Raw genomic sequence first — 21,536 nt, 5'->3', positions numbered from 1 at the left:
AGGCAGTTGTTGCCATCATCCCTCATCCAGAGTCATGGGGGAATTTTGCCTTTTAATTAGGCAGTTTAAACTTAGAGTCAGCAGTCTGCATCCCTGGTTTATAGCTGTCAAAGAAAAATTATTAGATGACACAATCCTAAATGCAACTGAATTACAAAACCCACGAGATAAATGCCATTAAGAGGAGTTCACTTAATTTCACTTAGTCCCATGCCCTACAAACTTTATGTATCTTTTTTTTTTCCTTCTAAATATATCTAAGGACTTTTCTTCCATAGCTGGGACTCAGAAGCCTCCAAAGCAATGCCAGAAGTATTATAAACTTGCACTGATGTTAGAGACTTAGTAATGGAATTTCCAGTCAGCTTTTGCATCAGCCTTCTACTCTTGAAAATAGAAGTAGCTCAGAACAAAACCAAGGCAAAGATTGCAGTGATGCTAAGCTTGGGGTTTAGCTGAACAAAACATCAAAGCTTTCTGATAGTCCTTGTTTTATGTGCAGATAACCTCTGGCTTCAAAATCTTGTGCCTTCCTTCCTTTTCTAAACTTTGGTGAGGAGATATGGCTTGGAAAATTAGAACTTATGTAATTTATTATTGGATCTCTCTATATTTTCAAATACTAAACCAGGTTATGTTTCTCACTCCTCTGCAGATGCCTATTTTTAATTCATTTATTTATTTTACTGTTCAGAGGTATTGAATATTTATCTGCATCTGTTCCTAATATTTTAATTGGAAGCAAGGAATACTATTTAAGATGCTGTAAAAATCTCTAACAAATTAGAAACAGAAAATAGATTGAAAAAAAATCCCTGCCAGCTCTTAAATTTTACTGAAGAATATGATTAAAATGAATATAATTTTAAATTACCAAACCTTCACAAGAAGCTTTTCTGTTCTCTGTGCAAAAGCAGGGAAACTACTGTTGTGTGTACGTGTAGTTAGGCATTGGAATTGAATTAATCTCCTGGAATACAAATTATCACAAGCTTTTGGTTAACTAGGCTTTGATTTTGCTTTATCTTTCCTGTAATGAAAACATCTTGAACCCACAGGTAGATTTCAGACAGAACTGGGTTGAAATTTTCCATGAAATAGAACTATTGTGAACACATGTAAACTGGGGCCTGTTGAGAGACTGCAGTTAATGTTGTGCTCTGTGGCAGTCTCATACAAATCCAGGTGATGTTGTCCTTCTAGCCCTTTGTTCAAACAGATTTACAGCCCAGTATAAACTGATGCTTCCTTTCCATGAGCTCTCTTTCATCACAGTTGTTCTTTATCTCAGTTATGAAAAGCTTAAGGCTACCACTCTGTTTCATGTTGTCAGTTTTTACTTTCTCTTTCTAAGAAATCTCTTCTGAACTCCTCTCTCCCTGTATTTCATGTAAAAATGATCAGAATTACTGTTCATTTGCTTTTGAGATGCAGAGTTAAGACAGTGTCTTGAGGGTTGTGACTGAGCTAAACCAGAATGATTTACTTCTCTTATTTCATTGCATATAAAATTGGGGGAAGAAAAGCTGTTTCTGTGGAGGTTCAGAGAAAACACGTATCTTGACAACAAAAGCAAAGGAAAAGGTTTTCTGTGCATCCATTTTCTTTTCCTTTAATATTTTGCTATTCTCAGCATCTGGCCAGTGTGTCCATAAACTCTCTAACCCAGTGGTGCATCTGTGTTATGCTGGACACAGCCAGATGCAGTTTATTCTTACAGCTGAGCTTTGGGATATCTGCTGTGGACAGACCTGGTGGATGCTTAGTCTTACACACTCTCAATCTGGTGAGATAAAATAATAAATATTTGGGACTTTGCTAAAGCAGGGGGCTTTTTACTCCAGAGAGCATTAAGCTTAGGCTGATAATGCCTCTTAAGAGCTTACAATGTCAGCGATGTGTCTGGACTTGAGCAGAGATTTTTGTAAAACTGACATTATTCACAGATCCTTCACAGCCCACTCTCATCTTAGTCCTGCTGGGGTAAGGACTGCACTGAAAGTCTTTTGAGACTTGTGTCAGAAAGTGCTGTGTCAGAAAGTGCTGTAACAAGAACTGCTCTAACTTAGCAAATGTTTGCTTGGAGTCTGTGAATCAGGAAGCTCTTTTTTTATATTAAAAAACCCCAAGTGAATTCTGCATTTAGCACAAGTCTTGTTGCACAGCTCATCTTCAAGGCTGTGGTACTGCTGGAAGTTTGGAGTGGAAATGTGATGGGGTAAAACCAGAAAGCTGTGGATGGTTGGATAGATCATCAATGCTGTCATTTCTGTGCTGAACAAAAAAAGCATCATATCAGTGTAATTGTATTAGAAAATTACAATTTCCTGCAGTGCCCTTTGAACAGATGTTTTAAAGCTTAGTTCTCTATATATTATATGCTGGTTAAATTCATGAATGTGCTGTTGTCTGGGTTTTCAAATAGCTACAGGAGCTTTGTTTCTGAAGATGCAGGCCCAAACACGCTGATTGCCACAGTTAATGCTGTTGATCCTGATGGAGATGGTGTGACATATGATATTCTGTCTGGGAATCAGAAAGGGAACTTTGTTATCGACCCTAAGAAAGGTAATTACATATTAGCTCTTTGCTGCTGTGGTCGTAATGTTGATTCTGTTGTGATGCACCTTGAATTTGGTGTCACTATCAAACAGAATAGCATACACTAATCTTTGAAGCTTAATTTTAAAAAGTGCAGGGAAAGAATGCATATAGTCTCTTATAATATTTTTAAATGGTATAATTTCCTAAAATCTGTGTAAAATTGACCTCTCTTACCTGTTCAGTGTTTGCTTTCAGTCAGTAACTTAATAGAAGGCATTATTATAGATAACAGGTACCTAAAGAGACAGTAACTTAATAGAGCATGTTATTATCAATAACAGGGTGACATTCCAAAATGTCAGACAAGTATCTGAATAGAATTTAATGTAAGAAACTGGACATCTGGGGTTTTAAATAAGGCTTTCCCCACCCCATTCTTGTGTCAATGTCCTGATTTTGCTAGTGAGAGCAAACATTTCTTGACTGAACTTATCTGTGTTGTGCTGACACAAAATGATGTGTTTGTAGGAATGAGACTACCACTGTTGTGTTTCAGTGAAGGTAGAAGTATATAAAAACTGAACTAAAGAAGTGTATTTTTAATTTAAGGCTTAAATCATTCACACGACCAGCATTGCTTAGCCAAGAATACTGCATGCTTGAGAAAAAAAGATGCATGGAGAACACTTTGCAGTTTAAGGCATTTGTTCTGAAATTCCAATTTTTGTATCTTTTTCAGTTTTTTTTTCAGTAGTCATATATTTTCAGAATATGAAAAGAAGAAAGGTTCCCACCACATTGGTGTCCTCATTAGAGAAAAAAAAAAGTGCATAAACACCAACATCTGAGTAGGTTGGCATATCCCTTTAAATTAATAGGCTTTATTTGCCGTTGATTGAAAAAACAGAAGAGGATGTTTTGAGATTGAAACAGGCAAACAAATTGAAATCCAATTGAAGGATTGAAGTAACTTAATTAACTTCAGTTTAACTACTTTGTATTTTGAACTGCAATCAAAAACTGAACTTAGATTTTCCAAAGTAGAAGCATTGAATACATAGGAAGGACTAGGCTGCCCTTAGTTATTCTTTCACTTTATTTAATCGAGTTCACTTAACATGATAATCAGTTTCAATGCAATCATGGTTTTGCAATATTAATGTTAGATTATTAAATGTTCCCAAAAATATGGTCTGCAGGTAACTTGCAAGCATTGAATCATGACCCTGAGTTTACTGTGAGCTCCTTTACTTCCTTTCTGACTTAAAAATAGACTTGCAGGTTCCAAGAGTTAAATTTTGACAGATGCTTTCCACCTGAAGAGGAACAAAGGTTTTGAAAGTGTCTAAATGCTACAGCATTAATATACATGACACATCTGAAAATCTTTCTTGTAAGAAACAGAGTTTTGTTGGTCAAAGCATCTTAACATTTGATTGATAACGTCTCTTGGGATTAGCTCCACAGTTTTAATATAGAAAAATCTTGTATAAGTACATTTATACTTTTTTGCCAATTAATTTTATGGTATTTGAAACTTAACTTTAGGAGCATTAGCATTTTTTGCCAAAACACTTTCAGGCTTTTGTTGCTGAATGAACCAGTAAAAGTTTATATGTGGCTTACAGCAGTTTCTTTTCAGGAATGATGTCAGGGGAATAGTCTGCACCCCCTTGTAGTAGAAATGTGGAGTTAAAGTGGAGAAGTGTCAAAGATAAGTGCTGCAGCTAAAATAACACATTTTCAAGCAAATTGAGTGACATTGATACTGTGAAAATACTCTGTTGTGATGACAATTGTGATTATTCCCGATGAATAACAGATGTGATGGATGGTGGAGCAAAAGAATGACAGCCCCTTTCTGCAGGATCTCAGGCAGCTGTGGTCCCTTTGGCATTTTGCATCCCTCTCTTTCTGCCAGTGCCTCTGTGTCTCACTCAGCAGGTGTGTCCTGTGGGAATTCTGAGTGGCAGAATAGGGGTTTCTCAGCCTGTGCCTTTGTAGCTCAGTGCTGCTGTGACTGAGCTGCAGGAAGGTAAACTTGAAGTAGTTTCAGCTGAGCTGTCCATGGCAGCTGCAGACTGATGAAAGCCATTATGTGGAGATCAGCTGAATTGTGGCTGTTGGTTCAGTTTGCTCTGTAGAGAAACCCGCAGACAAACCCGTTGTGATGTCTTAATTTTGTTTAATGTGGGACTGCAGTAAAAACACTGTGGTTAAATTTAACAGCACAGCCTTCTGGTTTATTGGTGAATAGGTAAGCCACAATGCTTTGTTGTCATGCTTGCTAGTGAGAAGAATAATGGGAATGGGTTAATGCAGCAAAACCCCACAACCTGTTGTTTTTACAGGGCTAATAAGACTTCGTGCAAGCCCATTTCCTAAGCTGCAGGGGACAGAATATCTCCTGAATGTCACAGCTACTGATGATAACGCCTCTGGAGGGCCCCATCCTCTCTCAAGTACTGCCCAGGTTGTTGTGAAAATTGATGATGTTAACAATAACAAACCTGTCTTTCAGAAGGTAAGTATATGAGCCTCTGTCATTTGTACTGGACTGTGCAAAGGTCTTTTAACTCTCTTGGCACTGCAGATGTGCAGCAGATTATCTGGTCAACAGGTGCTCTGCTTCCCTCTGAGTCCTGTCTTCTCCTTCTTTTCCATCCCTCCCTAAGGCTTTCAGGGTTTGTTCTGCTCTTGTGGCAGAACAGCTCCTGTCTGTTCCCTGAACCATACCTCACCTCTGGCATTTCAGAGGGTGAGGCTAAGTGGAACACTTTTGAGATCCCATGTGACATGTGTGAGCAGGAGTAAGGATAGCTGTCTGTGCAGTGGGCTTGTTCCAAACTGCTCCAGAATGCCTCTCTAAATTGCATAGGCTTCCTTTGATGATTGTGTGTCTGGAACTAATGAAAGAGAGAAGAATGAGTGTTTTAGCTTAAACAGTGAAGTACTGTAAAAAAGAAATGCTTGAATTTGGTTTCAGATTGTTAATTCTTTTTAAAGATCTGTTGCCTAAAAATTTCAGGTGTGGTACTGATGGCTCAGTGTTGCATGTTTTGACAAGTCAGCATCTATTCATGTCAGTCTTCAAAATTCTCAGTAACCTCTCCTTGACAAAGTTAGTTTGGTTAGAAATCCCTTTCTGATCAAAACAATTCTGTGGTTTGGGCAAGTGTATGCCCTCTTTTTTATTAGACCTTTGCTAACATAGAAAAAGATTTACATTTGGAAGCAACTTCCAACTTTTTCTCCAAATACTTGCATTAGCTGGAGATGCTCCGAGGCCTCATGTTGTGTGTTTGTATAACCACAAAATAGCAAGGGAAATTTAAATTAATCATGGTAGAGATAAAGCTTTAACAGCAGAGCACGATAATGCAACTATAGCTAAATAATTATTTTTTTCCCTGCTAGTATATCTTTAAATCAAATGGCAAGGGAAGCCTTTGTTTTTTTTCTCTTTTTAAAATTTTTATTTCTTAATTTTCTTCCCCTCTCTTAGTGCCAGTATTATCGAGAACATGCTTCTGTCCTGGAAAATCAGCCTTCAGGCACTGTTGTTCTGCAGGTTGAAGCCACTGATGCTGATGAAGGGGCCAATGGTATAGTGAAATATGGCTTGATGCACAGAGATGGTGTCCTACCAGCATTTAGCATTCATCCTGACACAGGTAAAGCAAATGGCAGAACTGCTAATGGCATAGAGAAACCACCTTGTAACAGTGTTAGAGAAAAGGCTTAGATAAAATCAGACTTCATGCTTTTTCATTTAGTGTTTTGACAGCAGACCAAATATAAACTGTATTAACGGCATGAACAAGTCTTCCACGAAACTAAGTTTCCTACATGTCCAGTACTGAACTAAAATGGATGTTTTTCCTTATATGTGGAAGTTCTGCTTTGTGAAGTAACTTGTGTGCTTTTGTAACTGAATTTCAAAAACCCAAACAAACTTATTTTTAAGTGCACATTACCTTGCAACATTGCTAATGGCATATAAGTGCTTTATCCAAATGACAGCAGTCTTACAAACATCAAGGGAACTAAATCTTAGAAGGCCAAAACTAAGTTCAGGCTGAACTTCTGGAGGATAAAAGGTATGAAACGTTCCTTTACCCTGTACTTACAGCTCTTCAAAAGAAATATATATTTTTTTAGAAACTCATTCTCTTAGTACACTTCCATTCGAATTCAAATTCCTATTGCATGTAGATGTAAGTGTAACTAAAGTTTGAGTCAGCCTGAGCAGTACAATGTCAGCTGCTGCAATTGTTATATCTTGGGGTTTGGATCCTTGAACCTAAAGCCAATGTTATAGTTGTACTTAACCTACTGCATTGTATCCCGATGTATTGACAGAAGAATAAACATCTGCATGTAGAATATTGCCAGATGCACAGAATTTTAACTCTGATATTTAATTTGTTTTCAGGAGTTCTGACAACTGTTCAGGTATTTGATCGAGAAAAACAGAGGGAATATCCCATCACTGTGACAGCAACAGATCAGGCAGTGGAGCCACTCATTGGAATATGCCAGATAAATGTTGTCATCCTGGACCAAAATGACAATGATCCCAGATTTGAAAACACCCACTATGAATGTAATTGAGAGTCATTGGATAGAGTTTCAGTGCCTTGAGTGTGAGCGTACCCCACGTCTCAGATATTTGGGTTTTTGCCTCTCTGGCAGTAGAATATGTGGCCAATTTTGATGCATCCAGAGATGCACTTTATTTATTGCAGAGCTGTTAGTCTGTGTAATGTGTGGTGAAACATGTACAGCCTCGGCTCATAAGCCTGCCTTATGGGGAAAAGTTCCTTGAAACAATAGCCATGTCATTCATACAGAGCAATTATTCTCTGAGTTAAAATGCCTAAAAAGTTAAAAGAAGTATCTTATAAAAAATAAGAATTCCAGGCTATGAGTGGGGTAATATGAAATTCAGCTATGATCTGTAGCTCTGAAGTGATAGCAGCCCTTTAAAATACTCAGTGTGTGTGGCCATGGTTCCAAGGAAGAGAAGATTATAGTGAATTAATAATGTATGGCAGTTATTTCTTTATGACTTACTAGAATGTCTGTGGTAGTTCAGCAAATTAATGATCAATTTGAAATATCCTTTTTCCTTACATTAGATTTCCTCAGAGAGGACACAAGTGTTGGGACCAGCTTCCTGCGAGTTGCAGCCCGTGATGATGACTACAGCTCAAATGCTGCCATTACATATTCCATAGCAAGTGATGAACCAAATTATTTTCAGATTAATCCTACCACAGGCTGGGTGTTTGTGAACCAACCCATAACTCAGGTATGGTGCTTGCTCTCCTTTTTAAGCTTACTATTTCAATATATTGTAGGAGGTACTGAAGTCATGAGTTTGGGTTAGCCCCTCAGGTTAAAGGATCAATACATCTAATACACATAACAACACATAATTTAAATTAAACATGAGTCATGGGCTTTTAGCTGTTGGGTTCATGGACTGTGAATTGCATATAAGCAAACCCTGCTTTTAGCTGAGAAGCAGAAGCCACAGCATTGCCTCTGAGACTTGCTCTTCCCATTTCCCTGACTTTGGCATGCTGATTCCAAGGACTGGAGGACTGAGGTCGTAAACAGGGGAGCAAGAGCCCAGGTGTGTTCATTGTGTTAACAGGCAATGAGTCAAGACACAAACCTGAATGGGAACAAGTGTGAAACTTGTGTCCTGATACAGATTCCCAACTTGATATATGTCAGTTGTGGTGCATTAAGCATGGCTGTCCCTCAGGAAGGTGAAGGCATAATTCATGTAGTTATCTAAAATTCATCAGTTTCAGTTATTTCTATATACCTACACAAGCAGTTTGATATTTTCAGGTTTTCAAGTAATTTGTTTTGAAATGGAACTATAGTTGTAGATATCAGTCTTTAAAAATATATTTTTAATACTGACATTTAACTTCTAAGTAACTGACACACACAAGTTTGGCAAAGGGGTATCCTTTTATTGTATTTTCTTCAATGAATCTAAGAATCCTACAGACCTAATAACAAGAAGTGTTGATAGGTAAGCTTGAGAACTCCATAAAGTGGTTTTTTTCATTCTGTTTGGTTTTAAATTTTGTGTGACATTTGCTTGGGTTTATTGAGACATACAGCGAAATTTGACAGCCATCTTCAGTAAAGTAAATAGAATTTTCATCAGATTTACACGTAGTTCATATTTTGAGTTCAGCTTCAGATCTTTTTTCTCTGTGATGGTTATTTTTAAGTGTACCTTTAATTATATGTATTAATTGATTTTGGAGGCCTGCTCAAAACCTTCTGTAATGAAACCTTTTTACTGTTCAGAAGTCATCTATAATTCGAGAGATTACTGCTACAGATGGAGGCAACAGGAGTAGTAAAGTTGAACTTGCTGTAACTGTAACGAGTGCAAAAAACCAGCCTCCACAGTGGGAAAGAGACAGCTATGAAGTTGTTATTCCAGAAAATACCACACGGGATACCTCAATTTTGGTAAGGTTGTCTGTCTGTCTGTCTGTAGCTCTTAGGCTGCAGAGTAACCGAACATTGTTTATTTGCTTAAATGCAGTGAGCGTTTATAAGAGTTTTGTGTTTCGTAGCTGAGTGCCTGGGAGAATCAAAACACAAAATCTTCTAGAAATGTTGCTGTACTTAGAGAGGGGTTGATTACACACACTTTTTGAATTGTGCAGACAATCAAAGCAACTTCTCCCCTTGGAGATCCCCGTGTCACTTACAACCTGGAAGAGGGGCTTGTCCCAGAGACCAACATGCCAGTTCGTTTCTACCTGACTCCAAACAGACACGATGGTTCTGCTTCAATCCTGGTAGCTGAGCCACTGGATTATGAAACAACAAAGAGCTTTCTGCTGCGGGTGCGAGCACAGAACGTGGCTCCAGTTCCTCTGGCAGCATTCACCACGGTCTATGTTAACATCACAGGTGTGTGAGCTGTTGAGTGATGTCACTGTATAATCCTGCACTGTTTTCCTTTAAAGTTTGATAGTTTTTTCTCTGTGTGCTCTTTTTGATGTTCTAGATGTCAATGACAATGTCCCATTCTTCACTTCATCCATTTATGAAGCTTCAGTAACAGAGGGAGCTGATGTGGGGGCATTTGTCACTCAGGTGTCTGCCACTGACCTTGACCTTGGTCAGCATGGTGAGGTAAGAAAGTGGGGACCTTTAACTCCCCTGATGAAAGATGGAATGAGCAATGACTAAATAGTCTGTAAATCTTCAACCTATAAAAGGGATGACTAATAGGGAAATGTAGAATGACATAAAGTAGTTAATTACATACTTCTCCATCTTGCCATGTAAAAAATGCAGCTAAAACTAGTAGGTGTGAGGCGGAAAACAAAGAGGAAATATTCACACAGCCTGTAGCTTAGTTGAAACTCTTGCTGTAGAATTTCCTTGTTTGGAAAGTTCCACAATGACCTGAAATGAGATTGGATAAATAAATGGAAGAAAATCTGCGTTCAAAGCTTCTGTGAGTTAGAAATCATTGGCAATACTGCAAACTGAATCTTTACAAAATATGGCAAGTTAATGCCCAAAGAGGATGTATTCCTTGCTGATTAAAAAAGGGAAAATAGATACATCCTTAGAACAAGAGTGCAAGCTGAAGTCAAGTCACAAAACCAGGTATATAATAGAGGGTAGAACATGGTCTGTGATCCTAAGCAGGTTCAAATGCAGCTCACCTGTGGCTGTTGTAGAAATACTTGGCATCTTTAGCTGAGTTTGAGTGCTGCAGCACAAGCACTGTACAAACATGTGCTAGTGAAATCAGGACCTGATTAGACAAATTAGTTTCCTTTACAGATCAGCAGTCAAGGAAGTTAGTTGGCTTTAGACCAGATTGCTGAAGCTGCAGTTTTACCCAGTTTCCTTGGTCTGATCAAGTATTCGGCCATGGGACAGCTCTTCCTCTCTTTAAGTACTATTCTAGTTGTGAGCTATTCAACTAAAGGAAAGTATATCCTAACAATTTCTCTTTAATCCTGTAGATAACTTACTCCCTGTTACATGACAGTGGCAGAGACTACACCTGTTTTCGCCTGAACCCCCAGACAGGCTCCATTTACACCACCTCAGTGTTTGACAGAGAGGAGAAGGGCTCCTACCTTCTGGAAGTCAAGTCAGTAGATGGGTCTGAATCAGCTCGACCTGGAAAGTATGGAAAACCAAACTCTGGTAAGAGACAGATGGCTGTGCTAAGTGTGATATTACTTGGATTGTGTCTGAAGACAGAAGATCTGAAATACAAGATCAAATGATAATTTCCTATTTTTTTTCCACTTCTTGTGAAAGAGTGTTGTTCTGGTTTCATGGTGGCTTTTTTACCCTTTATGTGTGCAACAGTTGTGTCAGAGCTGGAAGATTAAACTTCACATGATGATCAAGCAAGTTTTTTGTTATGAAATTAAAAAAAACCTATAGGCTTTTGTATTTAGAGTTTAGAGAGTGTTTTCTAGCTAGCAAAAATGTGCCTATTATGTAGGATGCGAATCTTTGGGCCAGGCAAGTTTTTCTCAAAGTACTGCATATGGTATGGTGTTCAGCCAAAAGTAATTACGAAGTAGGAATATGCAAGACAGAAAATCCTTTTCTCAATTGATAGCTCTGCTTAAATAAAAAGTTAAAATTTTGTGGCTTCAGGATGGAAAGTTATGACCAAACTGCCATATTAGGCATCAATTATTCAATTATTCATGTAGTGTGTGTTTAAACAAATTGGATGTGACATTTACTTGATACCCAAGTGCTTTTGAGTAATGTTGGTGTATATATTGTCCACAACCCTAAGGGTTTGTTTCTGTATTGTCTGCATATTTGTCTTCATTTAATGTGCAGGCAGACAGGTTAAGGGATTGTAGCTGACAGAAGTGGCACAGCTGGGATTTGAGTCTCTGGCTCCTTGTCTCTGCAGACACAGCCTACGTGCGTGTGTCCGTCAGCGACGTGAACGACAACCAGCCCGTGTTTGCCCAGAGTGTCTACGAGGTGAACGTGGACGAGGACCAGGATGTGGGATCCACCATCCTTACAGTCAGTGCTAACGATGAGGATGAAGGTAAAGCACTGGAATCCCTCACAGCTCTGTCCAAAATGTTAATCAGTTGATCTCAGCACACCCAGACATAATTGGTGGTGTGAGAATGGGAAATGTCTTTGTTTCTAGATTTTAAAACTTCCTTTAAGTGTGCACTGCTCAAGCATGAACATCAGTTCATAATGGAGCTGTGAGGCACAATCTCTTATTCAGAAGACATGCAGTAATGTGGGATGATAGGAGATAATTTCTGTGCCCACAGTTAAAATTTTTTTATAGATCAGATCATTTTCTTACAAATGGGTGCCAATAAAAATGTCCTGGTTAAGTAGTGTAAGTCACACTTGATTTCAGTGAGATTGATTTGCTTTGTCTATGATGGACAGTATAGTTTGTGTTTGTTTTGTTTGTTTTATTTGAATCTAGACTTCCTAGATGCATATGATGAATTTTAGTGACACTGTTTTATCCACAAATCAGCCAGAAATTCAGCCACTAATCACGTAGAAGTATATAACCAGTGCCTATAAAAGAGAGAGGGATCAGTACATGCTTCCATCTTTTGACCATGGAGTGCTGCTAATTCAGCTTCACTGTATGGTGAAACACTGTTTTTTTGTTGTTGTTGCACAAGACCCAGGGACTGGTCTCTGTGTGTTTGTGAAGTGCAAGGAAATCCTGACTGCACTGGATTCCTCCCACTCTGTAGGAGGCTGAGGCAAATGAGGTGAAGATGCACTGCAGAATGATTTATCTACTCAAGAAACTTTTAGTTTGGTACTGTAAATCTGCTCTATAGTGTTGGACAGGGGACCTGATGTGATATATATATGGCACTTCATTTCTGCCCTCCAAATAAAGTAAAACCAGAATTATTACTTCATTGCATAGACGTATTTTGTAGAGACCAGCTACGGTTGGACACACCAGAACTAAAAATGCTGCTAAGTAATCTGACATAGCCACATGTTTTAAAAGACCATAAAAATGATAAAAGTATTACCACTTATCAGTTATTGTGTGATTTGTACTTCACCTCACCATCAGCCTACTTCAAGAAATGTGTGTTTTCTGACATTGTTGGTAATTGACAGGAACAAATGCAAAACTACGGTATCAGATCACAGCTGGAAACACAGGAGTGCTGGATGTAGATCCAGAAACAGGAGCCATTTTCATTGCCCAACCACTGGACTATGAAGAAACAAAAATGTATGAGATCCACTTATTGGCCTCTGATGGGAAATGGGAGGATTATGCAGTTATCGTCATCAACGTCATGAATAAAAATGATGAGGCTCCAGTTTTTTCTATCAATGAATACTATGGAAGTATAATTGAGGAACTGGATGTATTACCAGTCTTTGTACTTCAGGTAGTGTATGCAGTTCTACAGATTATAATATTTCAATGAAAGCACAGATTACTGTGGTACAATTATGTTAGAAATAACTCAGTGCATATATATTAATGAAGTTTATTTTGACAAAGTTTTTTTGTCACTGAAGAGAAGAAATGGACTTTTGTGGAAAAAGAATATAAATTACAGGGCTAGTAAGTATAATAAACATGATGGATCATTTGTTGACCCTGAAAAGCAAATAATTAACAATTTAAAGTAGCTATCATTTTTTCATATTTAAATTACCTGTATGAATATGAAAATATATTATTTTAGTGGTAAAATTGTTAAATTGTTAGCATTGTTAAAAATGCATATTTGCCTGCTCTGATTTGTGCCTGGATTTGCTCTCCTCTGGCATGCACATGTTAATACCATGTCATATGCTTTTGTTTGGACTCTTTAGACTGGAGCAGAATATAGGATGTGATGCAATCACTGCATAGTTCATATTTTCTATACTTGATTTTTTTCCAAAACTTTTATAGGTTATGGCCAGTGATCCTGATAGCATTGTTGATGGAGGAGATTTGAGATATTCCTTGCATGGGTATGGTGCAGGTGATATTTTCACAATAGATGAGAAAACAGGCAGCATTTACTCACACAAGAGGCTGGACCGGGAGGAGAGAGCACTGTGGAGATTCATTGTGTTGGCTACAGATGAGGGTGGAGGAGGACTTACAGGGTTTGCTGATGTGATCATCAATGTGTGGGATATAAATGACAGCGCACCCACGTTCACGTGCATGCCTGATGACTGCAATGGGAATGTCTTTGAAAACTCTCCTGCAGACACCTTAGTCATGGAAATGGCTGCAGTCGATCGCGATGATCCAAATGTTGGTCTAAATGCTGTCCTGACGTACAGGATAACAGGGAATGTGGAGAACGAGTTTGGTACTGACATGTTCAGTATCAATCCCAATACTGGAACCATCCACGTGGCAGGGGGACTGCTAGACAGGGAGAGGACTGAAAGTTATTTTCTTACTGTTGAAGCAAGAGATGGAGGAGGGCTAACAGGAACTGGCACTGCCACTGTCTGGGTCGTAGATGTCAATGATAACGTTCCAAAATTCACAAAGAAGATGTGGCAGGCAGCAATTCCTGAGAACAGTGCCGTCAACTCAGAAATCCTGCAAGTTTGTGCTATGGATGCAGATATTGGGGAAAATGCAGACTTAATGTTCAGTATCATCGGGGGAGACCCAGATGAGAAGTTTTATATTGAGAATGACAAAGAACGGCAGTGTGGCACTGTTCGACTGAAAGAAAAGTTGGATTTTGAGAATGCCCATGAAAGACAGTTTAATCTTACTATTACTGTGGAAGATCTGGATTTTTCTAGTGTTGCGGTGTGCCTGATTGAAGTGGAAGACTCAAATGACCACAGCCCAGCTTTCCTTTCTCAGTTTATTCAGACTAACCCTGTATTTGAAGATGTGCCTGTAGGTACTACAGTAACCACAGTGAGGGCTACAGACAAGGACTCTGATTTGAATGGGAGGATTATCTATTCTATAAAGTCAGATTCAGATCCTATGAGACAGTTTGTGGTTGACCAGTTTGGTCACGTGGTTGTGGCAAATGCACTTGATCGTGAAGCCATTCAAAGCTATGCTTTAATTGTACAAGCTGCAGATCAGGGGACACCTCCCCGCACTGGAAGTGTTACAGTTTTAATTAACTTGCTTGATATTAATGACAATGGACCAAGGTTTGAGGCACCATACATGCCTATAGTTTGGGAAAATGCATTGAAGCCTGAAATAGTGCATATGAACCATACATCAAAGCTGCTTCACGCGTTTGATCCGGACAGTGAGGAAAATGGGCCACCCTTTACCTATTCATTGCCACCAGATTATCAGAATTCCTTGGATTTTTCTCTTACTGACAACAGAAATAACACAGCAACTATAACGGCTCTGAGGTCCTTTGACAGAGAAAAGCAGAAGGTTTTTCACTTGCCAATAGTTATAACAGACAGTGGGATTCCATCTATGAGCTCCACAACCACCCTGACTATAACAGTTGGTGATGAGAACGACAACTGCCATGAGTCTGGCCACAAGGAGGTCTATGTGTACAGCTACAAAGGTAAGTGCTAGATGGATGTTAGATCAGATTCTGGATATTAGATCAGATTCATGAATTAGCAGAGTTTTACACTGAATTTCCTTCTTGTAGTCTGTTAATCTATTTCTTCAATGGTTTACATACTTCAAAACTGCAGCTCCTGTTCTGTAAAATACTAAGTAAAATGGAATAAGTGAAATATATTTGTAAAACTCAGATCTTGGTGTGTAAAAGATTATCTGCCAAAAACGGTTAGCTGGAAACAGGTATATACTGAACTTGCAGAAAAAGCAGTATTTTTATAAAACCATAAAATTGAATATTTTCCATTAATGAGTGCTCACCTACAGAAGGTATTTGACAGTTACATTTTCTGAGTTTGGATTGCCTAAATTAGAAAAAGATGTACCAGGGCATACTGTAGAAATGAGAGAATGAAGCATTTAGGTTGGCTTGACTCCACATTTGAACCTTAAAAATCTCCCATGTTGCTGAACCTGGATTGGGGATTTCAAAAGTTTCCTTCCCTGGATTTGTTCATCTTGCTGTTTTAGAAAAACTATTGGAAGTTCCACTTCTGTGCCAGCCCCCAAGGGCCTGGAAAAATCACCAAGACCTGGCCCAGTTTGGTGTCTTCGTGCCCTTTTCCCAATCATTGTCCTTCTCTCCCAGGTGTACCCCATAAGATGCTCTCCCTCTTTTGCTGGCTTCCACTTGTGTGCTTTTCAAAATAATAGAGTAGCGATGAAACATTTGGAATTAACTCTTGATATGGTGATTTTTAATTTTTCTTTTGTCTGAGTTTTTTTTGAGAGTTGTATTTATGTATGCTTGTGGTGTTGTTTCATGCTGTTTCCAGCTTTTCTTCTTCCATGTGACATCTCCAGTGTACTCACACTGCCAGAACTGGCAGAAATCATATGACAGGCTATGCATTGTTTTAAGAATCCTGGATCATAACCATCACTAAATTGAGCAGGAGTCTGAAAATAATAAATGCAGTAATGAATGTGACAGAATATAAAGTGCACTGAAAAGCAAAAATTAAATGCAGATTTATTATAATTTATCTCAACAGGAAAATGGTCAACAACAGTGCTTGGGGAGGTGTTTGCACCAGATCAGGATGACTGGGACAATAAAACATTTCTCTCTGAAGGAAAACTGCTCAAGTGAGGATTGTATTTCTGTCAAAATGAGTAATATTTATGCTTCTGTAATTATTTTGCTCACCATGTATTTCTCTGTGTTCAGGATGTGCATAAAGCCAGGGTTATTGAGTGTATTAAGGGATCTACCTTGTGAATGGTCTTTTTCTTTTTTTGCGTGGGTTACTAGGTATTAAGAAATTGTTGCATGAAATATTTTTTTCCAAGACAATGCAGGATCACACCATGATGTTGATTTTTACTCAGATGTCTGAGTTAATTTATGTAAAAATAAGCATTCTGTAAGCTCCAGTTTAAAAATAGGCAGAGTTTCTATTGCTTGCTCTCAGATGTTAGGGTTGATGGAATACAAATCCTGAATTTAAAAGCAAAGAATGGAGTAATTTCATCAAAAGTGGAAGGGAGGAATTTGGTGCTCTCTTTGATGGCTAAATCTACAATTGCATGTGAAAACCATGACTCAGATTAGTGGGAGTTTTTTTTTCTGTTAATTGAAATGTTGAATTGGACCCTTAATTCCTACTTAGATATTATTTGTTCATGTCATAAAGTGAGATGGTTTATGGCATAACTATATGCTGTCTAAAAGGGAAAAAATGGATGTGAAAGTGAATGTGAATTTTAGTCTGTGCTGGGACTGAAAGTTTAACAACTTTATGTAGCCCAGAATTAAAGACTTTCTGTCCATCAGCATCCCCTGGGCCTGTTTCCATGCTAAGAGGTCACTGTTCCATAATAATGGTCATGGAATAGTTCCATAATTGCTGATTACTGGCCCTTTGAGATGTCAAATGAAGATGCTGTGAGAGATTTTATACAGGCTTAGCCTGTTCCAGATAGAGATGTGAGAACCTGGAATGGTCAGTGTGGGTTTGTTGCTGCCTATTACTGACCTCAGAGGCTTGCCCATGATGCCTGTACTGACCCACGTGGTTCAGCTGCATGTTGCTTTTGTTCCAGTCTGGGAAAGGCTGAGTGGCAGGAGCATCTCTTTGTAAATTCTGCACATTGTCATTTCTCAGTTGTGGTGGCTGAGGTGCCTTTCTGAGCTTATTGGATAATTCCTGTTAAGTTTTGGCCCTATAACCTTCACAGTAACATTTAAGGCCTTCTGAATGGTGTTAATGAATAAAGTGAGTCCTCAACTTTGAATTTGTGAAGATTTCCTAATTGAAGGTTTCTGTCTAGATCTTTCAGGTTAAATCAGAGGACTGGGTCTTTGCTGATGGTGGATAACACTCCTCAGGGAATATACAACTTAAGAGTTAGAGTTTCTGATGGAGTTTGTCCTGATGTTATATCTACAGTACAAATCCATGTTAGAGACCTGGAAAATGAAGCCATACAAAACTCAGCCACTGTGCGTTTCTCAGGTTGGTTTTGTTTGCTGGTGAGAGTTTAAGTCAGCTGCTTCTCTAACTGAATGTTTATGTGGTGTGAGTGTTACTACAATACTTGATTAGCTTACCTTTGTAGGGCACTTTTTGATACGTTTCCATATTATTAAACAAGAAATAAATTGAGAAATTAAGCAGTGAGCTCCCGGGTGTTCATATTCATCTATTTTTGAATCCCTTGACCAGGTGTCACAGCAGAGGAGTTCATAAGGAGAGATGAACACGGCAAAATGAGACATGACGAGTTCAAGGAGTTCCTTGCAAAATTGTTACCTGCAAAGCTGAGTGATGTGATTGTCTTCAGTGTGATGAGCAGGGATGGAAATCAGACAGATGTGAGATTTGCAGTCCGTGCTGGCTCAGCCTATTACAGACCTGAGAAACTGCATGCAGAGATGGCAGCGTTTAAAACTGAGGTTTGTTCTCTGGGGTCATCTGTGGAACTCACCCAAACACTGAGTTTGCAGGCTATATATCTCAAACCTCAGTGGAAAAATATACTGCATCTACAGATAAAGGTTTTACTGCTTCACTCAGGACAAAAACACTTGTCAAACAAGTGTTTAACTCAAGCTTTCTCCCTTCTTTTTAGTGCCATGCATATTGTATGGCTGTACTAACTTCTGGTTCAGTGAATAGTCACTGGAGAGCTGCAGAAAAATGGGTCTGCATTGCTGTCATGGGGTAGATACCTGTGTTTTCTCCAGTCAGTGTTTCATTTTGTAGTCCCCACATCATCTTGAGTTTAGACTCTTACAGTGGAGGCTTGATGTCACCCTAACAGAAATTCTGCAGTACAAAGAGGTGACACTTCAGAGGAAAAGTCCTGCTGGAAGGAATGTGCAGCTTAGGGAACAGTTGCAAGAGGTGAGTGAGATGGAGACGACCAGTCCCGTGGTTGCATTTATCTCACTAAAGGACAGCTTCAAATGCTAAGTGACACCCTCCTCCTAATGCTTTTACTGTTGTAAGGGGAAAATATTTTTTGGATGGAAGATGTTTTCCTTCCCTTCTTGGTGTTCCCTAACTGTGCTGCTCTCTAACTTAGTTGCACAGACAGTCTGTCATGGCCACAACTGATTTTTCTGTAGCCCTGCACAAAGGCAAAGTGACACTGCTCAGCTTTTCACTTGCACTGGCTATATTTGGGTTTAATACATGGTACATCATATGGGCGATTTTTCCAAAGAGAAATCAGCAATTTCCATTCGTGTGAATATGGTGGAGTCTGCCTGAGTCTGGGAACCAAGCAGGGCTGTCTTAACTTACTACCTGTGTCCATCTTGGTGTATCTTGAATGGCTCTGTGGATTATGAGAGTCTTCAGAGTGACCAGATAAGGAATACCAGAGACAGAGAGTATTCATGAAGGATAATGACTGCTTCTTTGGCATATTTATTGAATTACTGCAACGATAATATAGAAAATCCCATGGATTTCAAATACTCTCTTCCATAACACGACACATGAATTTTTCAAAGTGGTAACAAGGGGATTGCTTCACATATTTTAATGGAAAATGTATGTTTTTATTAATTATATACCACCTTTCAATATTTAATGAATAGCTCTAGTGAGTAATCACCAATAGTTTACAGAAAACCAATCATAGCTGGAGAATTCCTCCAGTAGTTTTCTATGTGAATAACTAGAAATATAGAAAATAAGTAATCAGCAATGGAATTATTCATTGAATTGCTACATAAATAATATGTTTGCATTACCTCCTGGGGATATAGTTTTACAACAGCAATTTTTATTTAGCAGAAAAATAATCCTTCCTAATACTTTAAAGGAGCCAAGGTTGTTTTCATACAGCTGTTCAATAACAGTATTACATAGATGTCTTAATGTGCATTACAGACTCTCCATTGATGGTGATAAATTTGGGCAGCAGACACAAGACCTGCATTGACAGGATGCATCATGTCATTACAAAGTATACTCTGTGCCTTTGGGGGTATGGGCATCAATACATGTTATGATATTTGAGAATATAGAAACAAAGGATTAGGAAGATCAAAGTTCTTACAGTGGTGAACTGAGATGACTACACAAATGAGAAAAAAATAGAAGCACTTTAGTATTTATGTATTTGTTTTGATCTTTTCAAAGCTTAATTTTAAGGTATTTGCCATACGTTTTACTATTTGGGGAAAAAAACCCCATGTTAAATACATAAAGCTCTTAGTTTTACATTTGTATACCTTGTTCATTTGTGTACCCCTGTGAGAATAGTGAGGTCTTTTGCCTCACTCACCCAAACTCAAGTTTGGGTACTAAATACACATTTCACCAAATACAAATCAAATTCTGAAGCTTTATAACAGACACCTGTGCACAATTCCCAAATAAGTGGAATGAACAGATTGTGACAGTTTAGGTGTGCAGGCTGAAGGACAAAAAGGCAGAACTAATGGCAGCTCTGTTCTTGCCTCACACTGTGAGCAGCTCCCTTCCCTCCCTCTCTGCCAGTGCTTCCTTGCTCCATTTGGAATGGAAGTTGTGCTTTCAGAGTCATTATTCCTCCATTACCAGACCTGTGGTTACATGAGGCTCTTTTTATTTGGTACTTGGGCTTTCAGGTGCAACCCCAATTAACAATAGAAACAGTGAACTAGCAAAGATTAATGTAGCATAGAATGCAGTATTCAGTATGCTGAACTGACTGTATTTTGTTGCAGACAGCTTGACATGAAATGTAAATTTATGGGGCACAAATCATTAGACTGATTCCAAGTTGCTACAAAGTTGTCTTGTCAGGTCACTGTCTGTGGACATGATTATTGAAAGCAGCTCAGCTCTGCATTTTCCTGTTTCTGTATCGTTTTGTATGCGAAAAGGTAAGAAATAATATCTGGGTGTTACTGCTGAGGAAGGATTTATCCTGGCTTGAGCTGAAGCACTCCTGTTGCTGTGCAGAGAGGTGTGATGCAGACGCTGCAGCTCAGAAGGTGGAGAGGTGCTCTCAGAGCTTTGGTCCTTGGAAATAATGTTATTAGATTCGTGCAGATTCAACATGTTCACACTCAGTCATGTCAATGAGTAAATTTTTAGGAAATGCTGCTGCTGTAATTTTTTTAAGGAAATGTTTCCTGAATTTTTCAGAGTATTTTTCTTACCTGTATAATCAGGGATTTTACTAAGTAATGCTCAAGAAACTAAACACCACGTTAAGTCTCTAACGGCTTTGATTTTTTTTTTTTTTTTTATTTTTGCGGTAAAAGCCCTCATTAGGATGAGAGTGGTGATGTGTTAAACTGTCCTTTCTCTTAGATGCAGTCAGCTCTACAACTGCACATTTCCCAGATCGACGTTGATGAGTGCAGGAGTGCCAACTGCAGCGAGGGCTGTGCAAACCAGCTCAGTGTGAGTGACATCCCCACTGTGATGGACACAGGGAGCGTGTCCTTCGTGTCCCTCACCACCTCCAGCCACGGGGTCTGCACCTGCTCCGCCCGTGAGCGGCTGCACCAGCCCTGCTCCTCCTACCCTGGGAGCCCCTGCCTCAACGGGGGCGTTTGTGTCGACACTCTCAATGGCTACAGGTGAGGAAACCTGCCCTGCACGTTATTTATCCCCTCTGTTTTTCAAGTGTTGAGTGGTGCTTACAGGGTACAGGTCTGAAATAATCATCAGTGTACTTCTGGCTGGAGGAGAAACAAAAAACCCCACAGGTGCACTGGGGTGTAAACCAAATGGCAACAGGGGCTTTCCTGATGGGGCTGTGGTCCCAAAATGTGCATGGGTAACAAAGAAAACCCTGGGGAACACATAATTAACACTTGTCCTTTTTTAAGATCACCTAATTCAGGATGAAGGCACGTGCCCTGGTTTTTTTTTCTCTTTTCCAAGAGAGTTATAAT

At 39.0% G+C, this 21,536-nt stretch overlaps 1 protein-coding gene across 1 annotated transcript in view; it reads left to right on the top strand.

The window, feature by feature from the left end:
* LOC134048272 (neural-cadherin-like) overlaps window positions 1–21,536 on the top strand; it is a 59,364-nt gene that overhangs the window by 22,530 nt on the left and 15,298 nt on the right. The window contains exons 7-22 of the mRNA XM_062499954.1: window positions 2,426–2,568; window positions 4,896–5,068; window positions 6,050–6,218; window positions 6,980–7,150; window positions 7,686–7,858; window positions 8,884–9,051; window positions 9,252–9,501; window positions 9,599–9,726; window positions 10,575–10,761; window positions 11,498–11,641; window positions 12,715–12,995; window positions 13,511–15,125; window positions 16,183–16,276; window positions 17,462–17,646; window positions 17,857–18,086; window positions 20,947–21,218. Of these exons, the coding sequence (XP_062355938.1) occupies window positions 2,426–2,568; window positions 4,896–5,068; window positions 6,050–6,218; window positions 6,980–7,150; window positions 7,686–7,858; window positions 8,884–9,051; window positions 9,252–9,501; window positions 9,599–9,726; window positions 10,575–10,761; window positions 11,498–11,641; window positions 12,715–12,995; window positions 13,511–15,125; window positions 16,183–16,276; window positions 17,462–17,646; window positions 17,857–18,086; window positions 20,947–21,218 (4,383 nt within the window). The remainder of the gene's footprint in view (window positions 1–2,425; window positions 2,569–4,895; window positions 5,069–6,049; window positions 6,219–6,979; window positions 7,151–7,685; window positions 7,859–8,883; window positions 9,052–9,251; window positions 9,502–9,598; window positions 9,727–10,574; window positions 10,762–11,497; window positions 11,642–12,714; window positions 12,996–13,510; window positions 15,126–16,182; window positions 16,277–17,461; window positions 17,647–17,856; window positions 18,087–20,946; window positions 21,219–21,536) is intronic.

The sequence above is a fragment of the Cinclus cinclus genome, chromosome 11 (assembly GCF_963662255.1).
Source record: "Cinclus cinclus chromosome 11, bCinCin1.1, whole genome shotgun sequence".
NCBI lineage: Eukaryota > Metazoa > Chordata > Aves > Passeriformes > Cinclidae > Cinclus > Cinclus cinclus.
This window is presented reverse-complemented; position numbering and strand designations above follow the sequence as displayed.